Source organism: Trematomus bernacchii, unplaced genomic scaffold (genome assembly GCF_902827165.1).
Source record: "Trematomus bernacchii unplaced genomic scaffold, fTreBer1.1, whole genome shotgun sequence".
In the NCBI taxonomy this organism is placed as follows: Eukaryota; Metazoa; Chordata; class Actinopteri; order Perciformes; family Nototheniidae; genus Trematomus; species Trematomus bernacchii.
Window position 1 is genome coordinate 7,883,813 of NW_022987727.1, and position 22,936 is coordinate 7,906,748.

The window sequence follows — 22,936 nt, forward strand, 5'->3', positions numbered from 1 at the left end:
GAGTTGCCTGGTCATAAACTGGTAACAACAACAAAATGCTAGGGCAGCCCCTCCTTAAGGGAGATAGCATGCTGCCCAAGGCTGGGCATCTTCGTCAGAGGGCGAAAGAGGAAATGCAGGGCAAATTATTCTCTGACAATCACTGCCGAATAATGAGCAGCAGTTTGTTGAGCAAAAATGCAGCAACAGCACTGAAAAATGTTTTGTGGGCCATTCTGACACATCCCTTCACGCCTTTGCTTCACACCACATGCAACTATGTGGTCTGTAAGCGAGGTTAAGCATGACATCTGTCTTTGGTTTCATGCACTTCCACAGCGGAGTGCATAGCAAAGGGGCCTCAAAAACAGAGAATGATCCACTAGCAAAAGCATGTTGGTTTTTTAAACTGAACCCATTATTCATCTGGTTGTATTGTTTGATGTAATTTGGGAGAAGCAACAATCACTTTATTACACGCAATATTGACAAGTGAGTTATGTAATAAATCCGTTTTTTCAGCTGTTACCTGTAACTTCCTGCATGTTGTTGTGCTCTAAGCTCAAGAGAATATCCAACCACAGTAAAGTAGGTGTACTGTTTGATGTGTTGACAAAATGTTTAAGCTTGTTGAGTGGGTTGAACTAGAAACAGTTTTCAATCTTTTTCTTAAAACGGGGTCATGACCCAGTATGAGTCCCTGGTGCATATGGTGGTCACGAGGAGATTTACATAATTAAAATGTTTCTACCAAGCTTAGGATAAGACCATGCAGATTTATTACATATCCATTTTGCAATAGGTAATTGTATTTGTCTGCGTCTAATGTGCTTTTGTTGTCTAATTTGACATAGCTTTGTGTATAAGTGTACTTATATAAAAAGGGTCATATGACTTAAAATAAAGAAGATGGATGATGTATTGTTATAAGCATGGAGCTGGGCCAAATGTCTGCATGGGTATTTATTACAGAGTTACTGAGTGACAGCCCAACAAAGTAGGCATACCCTTTGTAAATTGGACACACACACACACACACACACACACACACCATACTTGCCAACCCTCCCGATTTTCGCGGGAGACTCCCGATTTCATTGCCCTCTCCCGGTTTCCTCCCGGGGTCATATTTCTCCCGATTTCTGACAAAATCAGATTTACACAGGACTGTTTCCACTCGGACTTTAATACAGCTACACCATTGTTTGGTTTCCATGGTAGCGTAGCGTGCGCAACTGAAAGTCTGAGAGGGTGAGGAAGATAGTCACAGCAAACAGAACAAGAATAGACAATTCTACCCTCTGCTCACTCCTTTCCTGTAAAATACAGGTCCAGCCCACACATGTGGTGCTACAGGCCGCAGGGCAGTGCACTTACAACTACAATAAGCATCTAATACAGCTCCGGCGATCCACTAGCACCCCCCCCCCCCCCACCCCCCGCGGTGGTTTTGGAAATGCTCCCGATTTCTGAGGTCTCAAGGTTGGCAAGTATGACACACACACACACACACACACACACACACACACACACACACACGCGCCACACACACACACACACACACACACACACACACACACACACACACACACACACACACACACACTTCGGGAAAAAAAGTTTAACTCCATGTGACTTACTCCAGGACTGAAAGCAACCACGAGAACAGTGTCACATCCCTCACCAACACATGATAATGGGGTCATTACAGTTTAACCGACACTTAAAATGACCCCAGTAGCCTACTTCACACACATAGCCCGTACACCATACAGTCAAACAGCTTCTCCACTGACCTTGGCGGGCCGGCGGGCTGCCAGTAGCGGCAGAACAGGTGCAGTCCGTCGGCGTTGACGAGGTGCGGCAGGTCGCTGTAGGGGACTCCCTGCGGGCTCCGCCGCGGAGCAGCTCCCGGCTCGGGCATGGAGGAGTCTGCGGAGAAAACACGGAGCAGCGACATCAACACATCGCTGCGGTAGAAGTAGTAACTGACGCCGGCGACGAGCAGGCAGCTGGCGGTGGTCGCGGCGTTCATTGTTTATTTATTAGCTGGTTTTTGTGCGCGTGTTAGGCATGCATCGCTAAAGACACGGTATGTCCGTTAGGATATGATTGATGGAATCCTGAGCTGCATGCACACACATACGGACACGCGCACTATAGGCAATGTTATCAGACCTTCCGCAACAACCGCCGTTACGTCACGAGACCATATTCTCTGTTTTACAAAAGCCCCCCTTCTATCTTCTTCTTCTTCTTCTTTTTCTCTCTCTATTTATTTTCTTCCCTATGTCTATCGGAATCCATACCAATATTATTATATTGCAATAACTACACATTAAAAGCAGTGTTGCTACTGTCAACGTGCACAATAGCCTACAGTAAAGGGAAGAAAACAAATCATAACAACTACAGAATAAAATAATATGATTAAACATTCACAAAGAGTGGAGTATGATATTATATAACAACTGAATGGATGTTAAATGGGTACAATAACATATGTTTTCTGTCTATCTTTATGTATAAAAAATGAAAAATCTATTTCACACACGCGGACATGTGATGGTGCTTCCTCGGCATAAAGGCTTAAAAACATCACAACAGAAATCAGTTATATCAAACATATTTCTCCAGCATACTTCTGCAGAACCGCACACACACACACACACATATCATTTTCAGTATGTATTCATCTTTTTCTCTGAAGCACACACCCCCTTCCCCTCCCCATCGCATGGCATTATACACGAGGCTTTCCACAGCATCATCAGGTGCAGCTGGATATAATGGACATCTACATCATGAAAAAGGCATGTGCAGCATTACAATGAACAGGACCGTGTGCACGCGGGGCAAACGCTGGAGGTAAAAATAGCCATGGTGTGGAGCTATTTCCTGAGGGGATCGGGTTTCGAAATTCAGTTTTACTGACAACCCAAATTGTACTTCAGTATTATAGGTGGTCGCAAGTGACAAATATAAAACATAACTAAACTATGTGATTTACTGTTGGTGAGCTTTATAGAAAAACAGATCAATCCGCGCGTCTGTCAGTGTTATTATCCTCACTGACAGGCAACATTTCTGCTTTGCAGCCAATCCTGTGCGGGGAAATATGGCTCATTAATTTAAGCTGCATATGACAGGATCATAACAGAACACATGAATAACAGTGAGAAGTGTGCAGTCCACATGTAGAAATAATCCCACTGTAGGATGTGTGAGTATTATTGCTGGGAACTGCCATTTGTTTTCATCTCTGCTGAAACCATCAGTGACACCTTCATGCATGGGAATATTCTACATAATGGGTCAGCAGTGCGATTAGTGCCTGCATGCATCCTGGAAGAAGGCAAACGTTTGCAATAAGAGTGTTTTAAGTAAAGCTCATATTACAGCCTTTTAAAATAATCGATTCAACTGGACTGTGCTGATATCGATGTCACTGCACCTGTAGTAAACACGCGCTTGGCCATCAATGTTATTGTCTGCAGGTTTAATGCGAAAAGCCAAATGATGAAGCCAGAGAAGCTGAGACATGTGAAAACATCTCAGCAAATTACAAGTTACATGGTTCAAACCAAAGAGTAAATGGAAAATATGCTGATGTTTAAGATAAAATACACTGGAGTCTTTTGTTATTGTAAGTCCATAATCAGGTATAATAAAAAATATATTGTAGAAATAGGACCAACCTGTGCTGGAGCGTCTGCAGTGAAGTTTCGACTTCTTCTCGGACTCTTTCTCTCCCTCTGTATGTCCCTCTCTCCGACACTCCTCTCTTGCCACCCGCTAAGGGAAGAATGCAGTCAGCGCCGTTTGGGTTGTAACTAAATAAGTATTCATACACACACCCTCTCTCTCTCTCTCCGTCACACACACACTCACATTGCAAATGTTCCCCAGAGGCGGAGGTACAGCTCTCCTCTCACCCCTTCCGTTAGCCTCACTTTATGTAAAAAAGGTTGAGTCCACATGGTTCACATTTTGTAAATACCAGACCCTCTGATGTTCCTGAGTAAATAGCGTCATATGAGGATGGGCCACTATGTTTTTAATATTTGCAGTGCTCCACCTGATAACAGAACATATTTCTCTTCACTAAAATTACAAGACATTTTGTTTGTAAAATCCTATTGGTAGGTCATAGGAACATTGTTTGGCATGACAAAGAAAACATTAACAATTATGAATACACAATGTTGGGATCTAACACCTCTATCCATTTTTGGTTAAGGTGAGCAAAATACTAGGTCAAAGCAGCATTCATAGTTTGTTTTTGGTCATTAGGGGGCAGCAGAACAAGCTGTTAACATGATATTACATTATCTAACTACTGATTTATAGTGGAGATGTTAGATGTTATTATGTAATTAGAATGTAATTTCATACACACAGGTGTCACAATGTGTTATGGTTGGGGGTTTGTTGGAGCTATTGTTTGTTCTCAAGCTAACACCACTGGGGCGCCTTTATGTTCAGACAAACTTGTTAGCCAACAGTTGCGTATTTACACAACAGAGCAATATAAGCATTCATTTGAAATCCTGTTTCTGGCCACCTGACAAGTGTTGGTCCAATATTCACTCTTTCAGCTCGGGTTTATCAGATCTTCTGTACTCCTTAGAGGTGAGAAGAACTGCAGAGTTGGTGATAAATCTGACTAAGAACCCCTTTCATGTAACATATCCTTATATGATCCATTATGATTATAAACGTTTCGATTAGTGCAGTTTCAAGGTTTGGAAAGATCTATCCTGGTTCCAGACCTCTAGATAACTGCCTTTCTTTCTATTGATTGTTAAGGGCAGAAGGACAACAACGCTTCAAACTGAAAAGTGATTTCGATGTCAGATTGAACAATGAAGTGAAAGGAAAAGGAAGTTCACATATAACGGGACAGAAAAATGGTAATGGTTGGAAAGCAACTCAAGTCTCTTTTAGACATGAATTGTTTGTTAAACTCTGTAGATGACTCCATGGAGAAACACATGTCAGTCCTTGCGCCCAAGACAATAAAATGCATGTTAAATGAAACCCAATACTGTAAAATAGTGTTTTTTTATTACAACTAAGTATGATTCAGTGTTACAATTCCAATAAACAATGACTCATTGTTACTGGTTTCAGTTACCAGAGGACTGCTGTTGTTGATAATCTTTGTGGTGGACTTGACTCTCTATCCACCTCTCTAACTGTTTATAGACATTTCTTATTCTTCCAAAAATAAAACAGCGAACATGAAAGTGATCAATTTCTGAATCATATTTGCGTTTCCATGGCCATGTGTGGCTTTACATTTTCTAATCAACACACAATGGATTGTATCTGTAAAAAATAATGTTCTTAAGAGACTCACGGTCACAACAGGTTAACAATATTATCTATTGTTTGGTACAATATGGGAACATCTGGGGTGGTTGTGGGTTTGATTTCCTCTGTGATCGTTCCTACTGCTACATTCTCTCTGCTTGAGTTACTATAATGAGCATCATCAACAACTCCTTATACAGTATAAACAAGTTCCCTGAACACATTTGGAAATAAACAACGTGCGGACGGGAGCCTGGTTGTGATTGAAGCTGCTGGTCGCAGTGAGACAGGAAGGGAGAACACCCTGCTTCCATATGGGAGGCATCAGTTTCATCAGTCCAGAGGTATTTGGATATTTCCTGTTGTTGCGTCACCAAGTTCACACATCTTCACAGGAAAGGATTATAACAATCCTTTTCAATTAAAGGCTTGTGACTCAGTACATGAACATTGGCAGATTTGTTCATACATAAACCCTCCAAGCAAGTATGCTTTGTTACTGAATAAAGTCAAACTAATTTAATGTTTTTTAATGTGTGTGTGTGCTTAAGCTATTATTCGATTTTTGACTGCATGTTTGTACTAAGTTGTAATTGTCTTTGCTACAATGTGTGCGACTGCAAGTTGGAGTGTAAGTGACTCCTAGAATTGTGGAGCTCACTGGATAAAATGCTCATACTGACACAGTTTCTGTCACTTCTTCAAATTAACCTCCATCGTTCCTCTCACAGCTCACAAGTGTGTCGATGGGATCTCCTGTGAAACAGAAGAAAGGAGAAATCAAAACACAGAAGAACAAGACAGGAACAAAGTAAGAGGATGAAGAGGATAGGAGATTGTCAAAATGCCTTCCAGATTGTTCTTGTTCTCTGCAGCTGCATGAACGTCTCACTGGAGATTAATGAGGAGGAACAGAGCAGGATTGTGAACATTTAGCTTTAAACTGTCTCTAAGCAGGCCGCTCTCTTAAAAATAATTGTTGAAACTATTTCAAATCTTTATTTGTTACTTTGCCCTCTGGTTTAATGCATTCACTGCATTAGGTTCAATGTTACATATTGAATTTGTGGTGTGCCTCGGGGGTGCTGAAATGCTTCTGTGAAATTGAATGAAGTGGAGATACACTATAGGCCAGATGGACTTCCAAACCCACCTATTGCTTCTCTCATGTACATTCCTGTATTCATACATTATGGGCAGCAAATATGAATCTGTATGCATGAATGTATTTAGACATTTGCATATGCATGGTACAGTGTGTGTGTGTGTGTGTGTGTGTGTGTGTGTGTTTGTGCTCCCTATCTCCCCAATGAAAAGCCTTTGCTCCTGTAAACTGTTTTTCATGGATCAGTGCCTCGTCTTTGTTCTCTGTTAGAGCTCTCTTATGGGAGCAGAAACAAATTCACGCACCAAACCAAACAGTAAAACTAAAACAAAAGCACACTGAATAATATACAGTCGTCCCTGCAAGCACAGGTGTATACATTAGATCAGTGGTTCTCAAACTCTTTTCAATAATGTACCCCCTTTGAAAAAGAAATGCAGCCAAGTACCCCCTGATCAGCGCAGAAACAATGTGTTAGGGAAGAAAAGCCTATATAAAGAGGGAGAGTACAGCGCTGCACCATCGGTGTCTGATTTATTAAAACAACAACCTTGTAACTGAGAAACACTTGCTACATTTCAAATGTTTACAATCCATCACTAAATTCATGGCAAACCAATTCCAACATCATGCAATAACACTAAGACGACATTGAACTGATCTTTTTAATAAGTTGTACTTACAATTTAGTGAGAAACATGGGCTTGTGCTTCACTGAGGATCATGAGGCAAACTACAGTTATTACACTTCGCGTTTTGAAATATGTGTAACTCTGTTAATATAAAACCCACAATGCTCAAACTTCGTTACTTTTCCTAAAATTGGTATATTTATTTATTTATTTTGAGGCGTGGGGAATGAAGAGAAACAAATATATGAGCATTTTATGAGCATGGGATTTTGACCCCTCATATAAACATATGCATAATAGAGTGCCACAGTGACGCGTCCTAAAACCCGGAAGTAAGCTGCACATGGGTACCTTCCGGTTCCTTCGACAAAAAACCAATGCAATTTCTCCATAGAATTTTGGAAAATAGCTGGAAATAAGGTCTGTGGTTGACACACATTTAAGAGACGGATCACGTTTTATTCAGTCAGATAATCTCCACATGTCTACCCTACTTTTATAATTTTCGAATCATAAATCTAATCTATAGATTTATGATCGATAGATTTATGATTGTGGCACTCTATGCTGCGCTATACTTTGCGTCCAGCATATTGTTTAGGTCCTTTGATAAGCAGGCAGTATCATTAACTAGAACTAGCAAGATCTGATAGATTTGGACATAAACGCGAGTGAAGTATAACCGGACGCGAGCGATTATGCTTTAGGAGCTGTAGGTGTGTGTGGTACAGTGTGTAGGTGTGTGTGGTTGGTACAGTGTGTAGGTGTGTGTGTGGTTGGTACAGTGTGTAGGTGTGTGTGTGGTTGGTACAGTGTGTAGGTGTGTGTGGTACAGTGTGTAGGTGTGCGTGTGGTACAGTGTGTAGGTGTGTGTGGTACAGTGTGTAGGTGTGTGTGTGGTACAGTGTGTAGGTGCGTGTTGTACAGTGCGTAGATGCGGCGGACAGACAGGTCTCAGTTGGTTTGGTGTCCTATGCTTACTTAATACTTGTAAATACAACTTTTGGCCCGTAATTTCAATTCCCCATTTCAGCGACCAGAGAGAGGGGGGGGTATATCCAGTCTCTGATTGTGTTACGTTATTATGAGAGTGCTCTCATACTTGTTTGATTCTGAAATTGTATATATTTATATAAATATATGTGTGTGTATATGTCCGCATCTGTAGCCTGTTATTGTCTCATTATACCGCACTGTCAATTAATTAAAAGTCATGAACACATCTGTCCATCAGACAGAGGGCTGCTGTGCCTCCTGTCATCATTAATGGACGTCTCTTTAAAATGACCGCTCAGAGGAGAGGAGTTCTCATTTCTCTAACCGCCTGCTTTATCCCCTCCTCTCTCCTCGGTTCCCCTCCTCCGCTCGCATCTCCTGTGGGCGGGACTAAGTCTCGAGGATAGGAGTCGACGTCCGTTTGTGATGACACCGCACAGCTGATGTCTGGCAGCAGCTCTGTCCCCGTTGTTTTCACACACACCCCCGCCTCTGTTAGTACACATTTACTGACATATACATTTGTATCATCTGTTTTAGACCCAAATAAATAAAATAAAATAAGAACTCATTCTCAAAAAAGATAAACGCCATTCTTAAAATGTATAAACGAAAAAAGCGATCATGAAAACGTTTCCAATAAATGAATAAAATCATTTTTGACCACTTTGTTGTTCAGATATATCACATATTTGTAACTGAATGATACATTCATTGAAACAAAACACAGTATAAACTGAGGAGTGACTCTCGTGAGTTTCATGTGTTTTCTTCACTCCGCTGGTAAACTTCTCTCATGTCAAGAAGCATCAGATCAGTGCATGCGCTGCATCGTCCAATCAGTGAGCGATACACAGTAAGGGGGCGGAGCGAGTATCTGAGGATTTCACCGGAGGATGGTCTGGTGGTTCCTCGGTTATCGCTCCTCGGTCCTCCGGCAGAAATAAGCGCCATGGGACGCTACTCAAGATGGCGCAGACAAATCAACTTCCGGTGATACCGAGGAGCGAGGAGCGAGGAAATGAAAATAACTGACCTGAGACGCAGCCACAGACTTTTTTTCCCACTTATAAAAAAAGGCGTATTCGTGTGACTGCATGAACCGAGCTGTGACGTCCGAACCATGACGAATACGGATACCGTTACACCCCTACATATATATATATATATATATATATACATATATATATACATATACATATACATATACATATACATATACATATACATATACATACATATATATATATATATATATATATATATATATAGTTTTTCACTGTAAATCCCATTTCCTTTTCAATCAGCAGTCCAAGCCACGCTGCAGATTGAGGATCAAGGAACCAAACCAGAAACGTTTTAATCATTGTCCATTAGGATATTAAGAGTTTAATACATCATCCCCACACCACTGACTGCTGAATGAACTCGGATGATAATTAATGATAATGTTACTCCATGTCAACTCAATGTAAAGTGGCAACTGTTCACTAACACATTTACAATATTACCTTTATAGGATATATGTCAGTGTGTTGATCTTGTTGCGCTGTTTTGAGTAGAGAAGTCAACTGTGACTTTCAAGGAGCACAGCAGTTCTGTAGCCATTATTGGAAAGGCTTTATAAAACTAATTTAATACACAACACCACATTTCCAATTGAATAATGCTGCGAGGTTTTGTTCCTTATTAGAACAACAATAAGTATAATATGGTTATGCCTCTAGATACGATGTTCTCTATAGTAACAGTAGATGATGCCCATTGATAGTATTCTCTTTGAGCATACCAAACTTAAAGAAAAAGTAGGTTAATCTTTTTAACAATTCCGTCTTGTATATCCCCTGTCGAGTAACTTTATAGAAATAAAAAAAAGTGAACTTGCACAGTTCAGTACTTTTTGTTGTGATGAAGTGTCTGATTGAGTGCGTGTGTGCATACTCACACAGTACATGGCCTCATCTTGGCTGTGCGTCCTGGCAGACTGACAGTGCAAAACGGCATCATGGACGGAGGAGAAGAGACAGGCCTTTGTCACTTTGTCATTAAAGAAACCTCCAGTCTGCATGTTGTCCACCACACCAGCTGGAAAACACAAGTATAAGAGGACGAGAATTTGAATGAAATTAAGGGGAGAAATAGAGAGTTATCAAAGAAGATAAAGTAAACAAAAATGTTGTTGAATAAATAGAACAAGAACCTAAAGAAAAAAGGAGTCAGAAAGAGAGGAATAGTCCTCCTGTGTATTGAACCTCGTTGTAATTCAGGGCTGCGTAAATATCTTTTACCATCCCTTTGCGAGCCTTAACACTCACAATAAATATGTTTTCTCATTCCGGGCTTTCAACAGCATGTTTAGAGCTGCTGATCCTCGTAATATATAATAAACTGGACGCCTTCGATCATTATGGTTGAAAGAGTTTTTCCCTGGAGACCCACATTTTCTCCAGCTAGAAAACACATTTGTGGGCTACAGTGTAAAAAGTCACAGGGTTGATGCTTTATTCAACACAATAACCCAACCATGGCAGCCATTTCCTTTTTTAGTTATCCTTACGACGCATACTAATCTTTTCATGACCCCAAATTGCCTTACATTCCAGATTTGGAAAACATGGAATAGTGTTTACTGAAACTATTTCCTTCACATAAATGTTTCCATAACATCAAGCAGCTAAAAATATGTGTGTTGTTGAATGAATCCAAATGGGTTGTGGCTAAGTGGGTCTGGAATGTCAATGAATAAATAGATGCTTGATAGTTCTACAGCATTTGGGACAAAGAAATCTCATTTTATGATCAAAATGTCAGGAGATCCCCAATGATGACAATGGAAGAGAGAGATTTAAATCATTTTATAAAGGCAAATGCAGTTTTAATAGATACAAAACAGATAGGATAATTTATTTTCTGGGTAACATTGATACAGAAAGTAGATCTATATTCATATGAAGTTATGTAAACGGTATAGCTGCTCTGGTGTTGGTGTTCAACAGATTTATAACCTCTCTGATATTTCTGTGTTTTGAAAAATCCACTCAAATGTTATTATTGCAGAGGGACTTACTTTGGCAGCCAGCGAGGACAACCTCTATACCGATTTCCCCGTAGTCTTTCTGGATCTGGAGTAGACACAGGAGCACAAATGTAAAGGTCAGACTGGGGATCATTTCATTAGTCTGACAATTTCATTTACAGATTGGATGCCCAAGGAGCTAAAAGATAAAGAGAGGAGAGAAAGTTCTAGTTGTTGAGAAACGCAAAGTCAAATGTATAAAGCAAAGATAACACTTTGAGAATGTTTGCCTTGTCCTCCAGGGCCAGTTAAAAAATAATTTAAAAAGTAGTGGCTGTTTCTTGGAGCCGTGTGGACGACAACAATTCAGTTAAATGTAATTTTCTCAAAATGATGAATACATATTGAAACATAGTCTTACACTGCGCAGCGCCTTGACCCCCACAGTGTCCAGGAAGTTGACGGGGCTGAGGTCGAGGACGATGGCTCTGGGGAGAGAGGGGTCGGGCTCATCCTCCACCTCAATGATGGCTATGTCCTTCTTCTCCTCCCTCTCTGGCACCTCCTCCTGAGTCATGGCACAGTGCAAAGACACTCATTAGAGGTTAAAGTTCAATGAGAAGCTTAAGAAGGTGATAGGCAATCAAAAGTGGTAACAAAAGAACATCAAGGTTTAGTGTCAGGAATGTTTGAAAGTGTTTGCGCTTATATTTCTGTTAATCAATCAAAGTTTTCCAATATAGAGGGAGAAAAAAACCTCTCCTTTTGTATAATTGACATTAAATATGTCTATGGTCATCCTCACCATGTCCACTGCGTTATTCTTTGCAGCTTTTTTGGCATTTTTCTTCTCATGCCTCTTCCTTTTGGCCTCTAGTTTCTTCTTTGCTGACAGGAACTTGGTAATGTCGATACCGGACTAAAAGAAACATCAAAAGACAATGACATGGTAAGAGTGAATTTCCTACAGATTTCCTTCAGCCAGTCACACTATGCTTACTCTTGAGTTATTTTAGCTAGACCAATTCTTCGGAGCCTGTGGGTAGGTGCTTCAAATGGAATAATAGAATATATCATTTCTATCAAACCAAATTTGAGCTCTTTTAAACCAATGTGAGCTTTATTCCGTACCTCAGTACCAGGACCAGCAGGTTTAGAAGGAGCTTGTTTCCCCTCCACTCATAACCTGGTTGAAATATTTGTATATCTGTCATATGTTCGTATATTATACTATACAATACACTGCAATTACTGCTTATTTTTCACTCCTGGTTAGATGCCAACTGCACTTTGTCTTCGTTGTCTTCTTTATTTTCCCAACAAACTTTTGGGTATGTTGATATAAAGATTCCTACATTGTTTAAGTTGAATAAGGTGGACAAGGAGAGGTCTGTTTGTTGTATTTCCTTCCACATTCATGTAAAGTTAAACCTTTTCAAAAATGACCAATCAATTAAAAAGAAGGGTCTTGATAAATGGGTTTGCATTAAATGATTCTGAGACCTTCACCTCAATAAGAGGAAGGCATGTAAAAATGTTGCCATGCTTTTAGTCATCTTGGGTGGTAAGGCTCAAAGGTAGTCACAGGAAGACAAACCTTTCTCAGCCAGTTTAGCTTGTTCAGCCAGTCCTAAGAAACAAAAGTCTTCAGTCCAAAAAGAAACCATAAACCAGCAGAGCAGAACCTGATTGTCCACACTCAACGACAGGCTTTTACATGACAGCCGTTGAAAGAAATGTCTTACATGCTCAGGATGTTTGGTGCATTTGCTGGAGGGTTTCTGTCTTGTAAGTAAAACATGAAAAGAAATATGAGTTTTCCCACGCCTGAAGGCAAGGCAAGGCAAGGCAAGTTTATTTATATAGCACCTTTCAACACAAGGCAATTCAAAGTGCTTTACAAAAAATGAAAGACATTAAGAAAATGGCATTTAAAATCAGTCATTAAAAAGAAAAGATAATAAAATAAACATTAAAAATAAAATAAACATTATAAAGAACACAAGATTACTTTCTCAGATCCCGAGTTGTCATGACTCACCTTATTGAATCAAGAATCAACAGTAAAGACCTGAATCTATTTACTTTAATGATGTTATCTGTATTTCTAACACTATGTCATTCATGCCAAAATGCACTGAACTCCCATCCACAAAAATGAAATGACAACACTGCGTATAGCGCTAATAAAAATACTATACTATAAATACTGTTCTGTACACAGGCCAACAACATTCAGTCACAAGCACGGCTCTACATATCATCTTAGCTGCACCTGCCTAGTGTTTGAAGACTGACTAGAACAACTGTGAACCTGTCCTTTATCTGTTTCTGTTGAGCTGTCATAAGGAAATAACCAAGTCCCCACATTTATATATGTTTCATACACAGTCTGTACATAACACAATTGTCCATAACTAAGGACTAATGGCCAACCAGGAAATGGAAAAGACAGAAAAAGGTCATGGTCATCAGTCGTCCAGAGCCAATCAGATCTTCAATGCTTATTTTTGATGCCCTGAATAAAATGTCTGCATGGCAATTGCAAAGTGGATCACAATTATAACAGCCATTTAAGCCTTCCTACTTCTTCAAAACTCAATTGATAGCAATTAACATCTTAAAAACGCTTCTAAGGAGTTTATAGGACATTCATTCATTGGGACAATTTAATAGCATGATGGGAAAGTAGTACAAATCAATAATGTGTACAATGACAGCATAAATATCCCCTTTCAGCTTTGCCTGTGAGAACAAGCAGTGAATGATCCCACATTCTCCCAGCACCTTGCACTATTATTCATAAAAGAATCCCAAAATAATTCAAGCCACTAAGACTGGTGGAGAAGAAAGACATCATCTACACCCCAAAAATGACCGGAATTCATCTGGTGGGCATTCCTCATCTTGTAGCCAGACATGCAGCTTCTGCCAGTCAGTAACGGCTCTATGGAGGCTTGTTTAAGCGTCAAAGATTACAAAGAAACGAGCGACCCAGCGGCTTTGACATGCTGACATTTTAATGAATGAGACGTTCCATTATCTCCCACTCGTATTCAATCTCGGCTTCTCACCCCACCTCCATCTTTTGTCATTGTGTTTTTACCTTCCCACAATCTGTCTTCCCATTTCCCCCCAAAGAGCTGTGACAGAAGACGAGGAGGAAGACGAGGGGGGAGGAAAGAAGATCAGGGGAGTGTTTAAACTAAAGTTTAGCGAAAGAAGGGAGAGGGGGAAAAAAGGTGGGGTGACATTTTGAACAATGCCTGTCACGGTCATGATATGTGAAATGATGAAATGTCAGGTCTGTTATTAGTGTGTCAGAAATAATGTTTGTAAGAGAGGAGATAATTGCACTGAAAATGGGACAAAGGAGATTATTGGAGTTAGACGTTTATTTATATATGTGTGTGTGTTGCTGTGGTGTGTTCACATGTCCGTATACATTTCTGCTTGTGTGTCCATCAAGTTGTGTTTGTATGTATGATACAGGGGGGGTCCACACATATATATTAATATGCATTTTTAACCCAGTGTCTCTTTGTGATGACATTTTGCCAGTTCTCACTTCTGTTTGAGGGTTCAGACAAAGTTTTAGGTTTATGATAAGGTAGGTTAAGGTTGTGTGTGTGTGTGTGTGTGTGTAATAGAAACATATTATACTCACTTACTTACTTTAATAATATCATTGTGTGATTCTTATTAGCTAATGTTTATCTAAATGTACTACTTCTCACACTTCTTAGCTAAGCTTGGGAAGATTCCTTATTAAGAAGATTTGTTGCAGTGTTGTTAGTTACAGTCTATGTGCACCAACCGTATGACCTTCAAATCAGGTGAACTGAGAACATCCTGATATGGCCTCCCTAACTCCCTAAATTCCAGAATGCTCCTTTCATTATCACCAAGCTCAACCCCTCCCTTTCTCCTCTCTCTGTGTTTGAATATGCAACCCAAACTCTATTCTTCATCTTTCACTCTGCAGACTGTATGCTCTCTGTATGACTGACTGAACTTTCTTGCAAGAAATAAAATACGACAAAGACAGCTGAATGGTTTGATTCTCTATCCACATTTGATAAATACATTCCCACCACAGTGTGTGAGTGTGTGTGTGGCCTCACTTTCTCTCCAAGGGCTTCCTGGTACATCTCAGCATTGGCGAAGTAGAGAGTGGCAGAGGAACGGAAGATCAGAATCCCTGGCACCCGTTTCACCTGAAATCAACGGGTCACTTAGTGAGTTATTTCATTAAACATGCTATGGGGTAAATTCTACAGCTAACAAGCTAATGTTAAGCAATTCTGCTGTTTAATATGTTCACCACCTTAGTGTTGTGTGTAAGCATGGAAAAAAAGCTTATTATCACTAAACCCAGAGTTATTACAATCCACAATGAGAGGGATATGGATGTGTGTGCAACATTTTAAAGCAATCCAACTGTGATTGAGACATCTCACGTAAACCCTTATGGTGGCGGTAGAGGGAACAACAGCCGAACACAAAATCAAGTAGAATTCATCCTCAGGGGACCACATTTCACCAAGACAAGTGATCCATTAACTAGCTACCATGGCTGTCTGTACACAAGTTAGTGGCTTAGAGGGGGGTCAAAAAAGAAAGCATCCTCAGGGCACCAACTTTCAGGGCAATTTCAAACAATGGTTGTCAACGTTTCGACAGGCCATAAATACCAACAATAGAGACAAGACGCTTGAGGCTTAAAACACGAGTAGGAATGTCATGAGGACCGAAACGTACTGATGGTAAGATATTACAAATAGCCAAAAAGCTTGCAAAAATAAATCTTCAGGTGGTTTTAATTCTAGATGTACCTTCAGCACATAAGAGAAACGTACTTGTTGTCCGGTCTTGTTGTTTCTTTGCTCTTTTATTTAAACAATATCTTATCAATGTGATTTGAATAAGTCCTGAAAATCCCCCTCCCCCCAAAAAAAACACACAACGGTACCTTTTATATTATCTTATCAATTAAAGAACAGTGAGAAATGGAGTATCTCTGTTGTCTTGTATTATTTCATTTTCACCGATATTTCATGTTATTGTCTCATATACAGAAAAGTACAGATTTCTCCCTTCAAAAATAAAAATATCCCAACAGTGGAAGTAGTTCAGTTAGAAATAAAAACATAAAAATAAAAGAAGTTGGTAAATGGTTTGTATTTGGAATGCAGCATTGATTTTCAACAGCGCAGTGTGTTCTGCTGAGTCACAGAGAGGAACATAACTCCCATTAACACCTCTATATTTGACTCTTGGTTATAATGTCGGGGACAAAAGAAACACAAGGTCAGTAGGTTTTATATACTCCTAAGTGTGTGTTTAAAACCTTTAGCCTACTGACATTAGTCACTTATGGCGCATTTCCACTGCAGGGCCTCGCTCGGCTTAGTACGGTATAGTTAGGCCTTGTTAGGACTGGCTCACTTTATGCTGCGTTTCCATTACAGTTTAGTAGCTGGGGCAGTAACTATAGTAACGCAGTGTAGGCGGAGCCGTGACGTCATCTTCAATGCGAACCACAGAAAAACAACATCAGCCGTTAGCTGTTAGCACTCAGAGCTCACAGCTCCTCATATATGTTCAGAAACTAGACAAAAGTTAAACATGAACAAACCACAGACTGTCTGTGTCATGGAGAATACAGTCGCTGGTTTATTTATGTCTGTATAGGCCGTTGTTGTGAGTGTGGACGGTCGGAGCATATAGCTTAGCCGATCTCCATTCAGAAAACACGCATTTTAAAAGGTTTTCCGCCTGCCGTCTGTCTGCAGACTTGTCAAAGCATTAATTCATGGTTTTTACTAACCGGTATCAGTATGTTGTTACTTCGGCATCATTTTGAAACGTGTATTACAATTATCTTTCTTACAGTGCAGACGCTTTTCTGCTTGCTCTTGCCTCTGCTTACTTTTTATGCTGATTTTCCTATTCTTATTCTCTGAAAACTTCGAGCAGCGGCTCCTGGACATTAACTTATCACTGGGACAGTTATTCATCGTAAATAGACGGAGGGTTTCAGCCATATTTCAACATTTTTACGACGACCTCAGTCTTACAGTAGCGTGGCCTAGCAACAGCTAAAGCCTGGTAGGCTACTGCATGCTATTTAGCTTAAGCTAGTTGGTAGAAAAATGCCTCCGTTCTCTACAGATGACTTCCACAAACTTCAACAGAAGATGGCTGTGTTGGAAATGAAAATGCAACGGTTGGAAGTTAACGTGGAAGTGAATGGACTATGTTGTGGGAATAACACCACTTTACCAGTGTTGCAAAATAATGGAAAAGGGTATGCTAACTCACAGCTAGTTAGCAGCTACAAGGTTTCCAAGGAACAGGAGGGCTGTGTACTGGGTAATAAATCTACAAGTGGTAGTCCTCCCTGGAACTCTCTGGGTGCAAAGCCTAAGAGTAAATCATTTCCATGGGATTTGGGAGGACGAATAACAGGCAGAGCCCAGCGCTCTGAAATCTGTGATGCAACCGGCTGGCCTGCATTGTTATCACCCAGGAAGAGTGCCTCTTCAACCCCTATTCATACTAGGAAACAGCCGTGGACAGCTGCTAAAGGGAGAACTACAAACAATCCTCCTAAACCACCAAGTGTGCCAATCCAGAACAGATACGCTCCGCTGACCGAGAACCGGATATCTCTTTCTGATGACCTGGATAACCTGTCCTCTTCACACAGCAGGGTAAGGACCAATAGCTACTCCAAAAGTAAAAGGCTAGAGGGAAAGCTAACGACTGGGCCTGAAACTCTGATTGTGGGTGACTCTGCTGTAAGAGATGTAAAAGGTCTGTGTAGTAAGAACAACACCAAAGTACTCTGTTTTCCCAAGGATATGGTCTCTGACTTGGCTGAGAAGATCCTGCATATTGGGGCTGAACATCCGACTCTGAAAAATGTGGTACTGCATATTGGAACAAATGATGTTGTGAAACAACAGTCAGAAGCGCTGAACGAAGACTTTAAATGTCTGTTGGAAACTGTCAGCTCTCTAAATGCGGAGGTGTTCATCAGTGGCCCTCTACCGCCAGTCAGAAGAGGAGTGGAGAGATTCAGCAGACTGTTTGCATTGAACATGTGGCTTTCAACTGCCTGCACTGACCATTCTGTCCATTTTATTGACAATTTTAACTTTTTCTGGGATCGCAGACATCTTTTTAAGGCAGATGGAGTTTGCCTGAACAAGTCAGGAGTGAAATTGTTTGTCTCTAACATATTCAACTGCCTGCGTCAGCAATCTGTTCCCTCTGCCAAGGACAAGCGGCAAGAGGAATCAAAACAGGAGAAAGACACAACACATTGCGCAGAAAACCCTGAAGAAGTATCACTGCACCCGCCTGAGGAATGTTTTGATTATGGGAGACCTATGACACAAATGGAGGAGTCTCCACTGCCCGTCACCCCCCCTGTCAACGCCTTTGAGGATACTCTTCATTCATCCCCCAGCTCTCTCTACTCTCCGCTCACCCTTTCACCCTCGCCCTCCCCCCTGGAGTTCGATGACCGCATGAAGGCGAGATGCAGGGTTGGCAGCATGTCCTTTACCCCCGCCCCTCAACGACGCCCACCAAAATCACCGAAGACAAGCCTACGTCAACCACCTCCCCCCCCTGGCAGCATCTACTTTACCCCCGCCCTTCCACAACGCCCACCAAAATCACAGAAGCAGAGACGCGCACCATCTCCCCCGTCTTCATCACCGTGCCTACGTCAACCACCTCCCCTCCCTTCAAGAAAGCATCTGCAGTCTCCGAAGCCTGATAAGGATGTGTGTGTACAAAACGCAACAAACTTTTACTGATATGTGCTGGGTCCAGGCTCAAGGGCATATGGCACTCTCAACTCTTTCCAGCACATGCCGGGGCCCTGCCTGCCAGTAGCTTTGCCGATATCTGTGTTGATAGGTAATAGATTAAGAGCGGTAAATCAGCTTAGAAACAGGAAGTGCTCAAACGTTTGTGTGAGGTTATCAAATTTAGCAGTGATTCCATGACAGCCACAGCTTGTCACAACATTTTTTACTGATAGTGTATTTAACAAACTTAAACTAGCTTTATTAAATGTCAGGTCTTTGGCAGGAAAAACATTTTTAATCAATGATTTTATCACTGAGCACAATCTCGATTTTATGTTTTTAACGGAAACTTGGATTGAACAAAATAACAGTGCAGCTGTTCTTATCGAATCAACCCCTCCCAACTTTAGTTTTATGAGTCAGGAAAGAATGCATAAGAAAGGAGGTGGAGTTGCTATTTTGTTCAATGATTCCATTCAATGCAGGAAGACATCTTATGGGGACTTTGCTTCTTTTGAATATGTGGCCCTTCAGCTGAAATGCTCCTCTCAAGCTCTGTTCCTAAATATCTATAGACCACCCAAATACTGTGCAAGCTTTTTTGATGATTTTACTGAACTGCTGTCTATAGTGTGTATTGACTTTGACCGTCTAGTCATTGTTGGTGATTTTAACATCCATGTTGACAACCCCCAGGACAGAGGGGCTAAAGAACTGTTTTGTGTTCTTGATAACTATGGACTGACTCAGCATGTGGCGGAGCCCACGCACAATAAGGGGCACACTCTGGACTTAATTATCTCAAAGGGTCTGAATATCTCAAAGGTTGTGGTGACTGATGTTGCACTCTCTGATCATTCCTGTGTTATCTTTGAGAGCTCTATTTCTGTTCACAAAAATGTTCAGAAAGAGGTAACCACAAAGCGATATTTAACAGAAAATACTAGGGAAATGTTTACTCATAATTTTTCATCCACACTTGCCCCTGCTAACATCTCAGTAAATGAGCTAGTAGATCATTTTAATTCAAAAATTAAAAATGTTATAGATACCATTGCTCCAACTAAGGTAAAGGAAGTGATTGGCAAGAAAATATCTCCATGGAGAAAGGCCATGACCGTGAGAACAGAAAAAAGAGAGTGTCGAAAAGCTGAACGTAGGTGGCGAAAAACAAATCTCCAGGTTCACTTTGAAATCTATAAAGAGAGACTTGGCCTTTATAATTTGGAATTGAAAAACGCACGACAGTCTTTCTTCTCTGACATCATTACCAAAAACAAAAACAACGCACGTGCCTTGTTTGCTACCGTCGACAGACTAACTAACCCCCCAGTGTCAGTAGCCTCTGAATTTCTATCCACCAGGGCGTGCAATGATTTTGCCTCCTTCTTCACTGACAAAATTCAGAAAATTAGACAAGCAGTCAGTGCCTCTGCATCAGGTACAGCAAATGTTTTGTCCCTATGTCCACCTAATATCAATTCAAACACCATGACACAATTCCATCAGATTAATGGTAAAAACTTAGAGGACATTATTCAACTTCTGAAATCCTCCTCCTGCTGCCTTGATATTATTCCAACAGGATTTTTCAAAGATGTTTTTCCTTGCATGGCCTCAGATCTACTTCATATAGTAAACACATCTCTTCACTCAGGTATTTTTCCAGAGGCCCTGAAAACTGCAGTCATTAAACCGCTCTTAAAAAAGAATAATCTAGATGCCTCAGTAATGAACAATTACAGGCCAATATCAAACCTGCCATTTCTAGGTAAAATCATTGAAAAAGTTGTATTTCAACAGTTGAGTAACTTCTTGCATTTAAATAACTGTTTGGATGTGTTCCAGTCAGGATTTCGTCCAAACCACAGCACTGAGACTGCTCTTGTAAAGGTCTTCAATGACATCCACTTAAACACAGACAGTGGCAGAACTTCAGTGTTAGTATTATTAGATCTCAGTGCTGCGTTTGACACTGTGGACCACAACATATTACTAGACCGACTAGAAAACTGGGTGGGACTTTCGGCAACAGTTCTAAATTGGTTTGAGTCCTACTTAAAGGACAGAAAAAACTTTGTTTCTATAGGTAAATACACATCTGAGTTGACAAATATGACATGTGGGGTACCTCAAGGCTCCATCTTGGGGCCTCTTCTCTTTAACATCTACATGCTACCACTGGCTCAGATAATGAAAAACAACAAAATAAGTTACCATAGCTATGCGGATGACACACAAATTTACGTAACAATTTCACCAGGAGATTATGCTCCAATTCAAACACTGAGTAAGTGCATTGAACAAATCAATGACTGGATGTGTCAGAACTTTCTCCAATTAAACAAATATAAAACTGAGGTAATGGTTTTTGGAGCCAAGGCAGAACGTATAAAAGTTAGCGCTGAGCTTCAGTCTGCAATGTTCAAAACAACAGATAAAGCCAGAAATCTAGGTGTAGTCATGGACTCTGACCTGAGTTTCAACAGTCACATTAAAACAGTTACTAAATCAGCCTACTATCACCTAAAGAACATATCTAGGATTAAAGGACTAATGTCACAGCAGGATTTGGAAAAACTTGTCCATGCTTTTATCTTCAGTAGACTCGACTACTGCAATGGTGTCTTTACAGGCCTCACTAAAAAATCTATTAGAAAGCTGCAGCTAATTCAGAACGCCGCTGCTCGAGTCCTCACTAACACTAAGAAAGTGGATCACATCACTCCTGTTTTGAAGTCCTTACACTGGCTTCCTGTGTGTCAAAGAATAGATTTCAAAATATTGTTGCTGGTTTATAAAGCTTTGAATGGTTTAGGCCCAAAATACATGTCTGACCTACTGCTAAATTATGAACCATCCAGAACTCTCAGGTCTTCAGGGACTGGTCAGCTTTCTGTCCCCAGAGTCAGAACTAAACATGGTAAAGCAGCATTCAGTTATTATGCTCCAAATATCTGGAACAAACTCCCAGAAACCTGCAGGTCCGCTGCAACTCTTACTACTTTTAAATCCAGGCTGAAGACTTTTCTTTTTGCCGCTGCTTTTAATTGAACTATTCACATCTTAAACTGCACTGTAACTTTTAACTTTTATCCATGTATTTTTTCTTTTAATGTTTATTTTATTATCTTTTCTTTTTAATGACTGATTTTAAATGCCATTTTTAAAATGTCTTCTATTTTTGTAAAGCACTTTGAATTGCCTTGTGTTGAAAGGTGCTATATAAATAAACTTGCCTTGCCTTGCCTTGCCTTGCCTTGCCTTGCCTTGCCTTAAATCACGGTCAAATATGTTCATCTTGTTGTAGTTGTAGCCCCCTTACCAGCGATTCTCTCTCTAGTTTAGCATACTCAGCCCGACTCAGCCTGGTTGTTGGCCCGCTAAGAACCTCGATTTTATGGGGCCAGAAAAACTGTGAAATAGTACCCGCTAGCCTGAACTACGCCTAGTGGAAACGCAACCAAAAACGGGCTGTGCACGGCACGCTTAAACCGCGCTGTAGTGGAAATGCGCCATTAGTCACCAATTAGAGGTTATTTAAATATATTGTGCCATACCTGGTTGTAGCCCTCCAGCGGCCTGTAGATGTCAGTGTCTGGGACCTGCCCTAAAATGGAGTATGTTGGTCTGGAGTATACACACAACAATAAAGAGGGTTAATATTTAACTTGAAACAATTTCCTACCAAACTAACGTTATGTGTGTTTATTGTGAGTGTGTAAAAATGTGCTCTTACAGCTGAGTCCTGAAGATGACGGTGAGCATGGAGAAGCCGATGGAAGCGGCCAGTCCCAGGTCAGGGTTGAAGAGTATGGTGAATATGAAGGTGACCACCCAGATCAGCTGGAGATTGATAAGCAACACATGTAATAAAACAAGACAACTTTGCTAGTGTTGTTACCTAAATCCTGAATGTAGCCAAATCAGTTTAAGCTCATTTGTCTCAGGTGTATTTCATTTACTATATGGGCTTTTGCTGCATATACTGTACACTGTGTCATGTGTGGAATGAGAAAACATAATCTACATTTGCTATTTTATTTGTAGCATATTTCTCACAATT

The 22,936-nt window shown here is 40.6% G+C and overlaps 2 protein-coding genes across 4 annotated transcripts in view; both read right to left on the reverse strand.

Moving 5' to 3' along the window:
• Window positions 1–3,919, reverse strand: part of mgll (monoglyceride lipase) — a 41,240-nt gene extending 37,321 nt beyond the window's left edge. Inside the window, exons 1-2 of one of the 2 annotated variants that reach the window (XM_034145032.1) lie at window positions 3,678–3,919; window positions 1,776–1,911 (exon numbers count right to left, since the gene is read on the reverse strand). In XM_034145032.1, coding sequence (XP_034000923.1) covers window positions 1,776–1,903 — 128 coding nt within the window. In that variant the 5' untranslated portion in view covers window positions 1,904–1,911; window positions 3,678–3,919. Of the gene's footprint in view, window positions 1–1,775; window positions 1,929–3,677 lie in introns of those variants that run through there. The other variant, XM_034145030.1, reaches the window with a different exon arrangement.
• A 1,150-nt stretch (window positions 3,920–5,069) lies between these two features.
• The window catches only part of slc26a6 (solute carrier family 26 member 6), a 28,163-nt gene continuing 10,296 nt past the window's right edge, over window positions 5,070–22,936 (reverse strand). For both annotated transcript variants that reach the window (XM_034144587.1, XM_034144586.1), the window contains 8 exons: window positions 22,610–22,716; window positions 22,431–22,500; window positions 15,169–15,261; window positions 11,850–11,963; window positions 11,466–11,612; window positions 11,096–11,150; window positions 9,974–10,113; window positions 5,070–6,051 (listed from right to left, as the gene is read on the reverse strand). In XM_034144587.1, coding sequence (XP_034000478.1) covers window positions 6,028–6,051; window positions 9,974–10,113; window positions 11,096–11,150; window positions 11,466–11,612; window positions 11,850–11,963; window positions 15,169–15,261; window positions 22,431–22,500; window positions 22,610–22,716 — 750 coding nt within the window. In that variant the 3' untranslated portion in view covers window positions 5,070–6,027. The remainder of the gene's footprint in view (window positions 6,052–9,973; window positions 10,114–11,095; window positions 11,151–11,465; window positions 11,613–11,849; window positions 11,964–15,168; window positions 15,262–22,430; window positions 22,501–22,609; window positions 22,717–22,936) is intronic.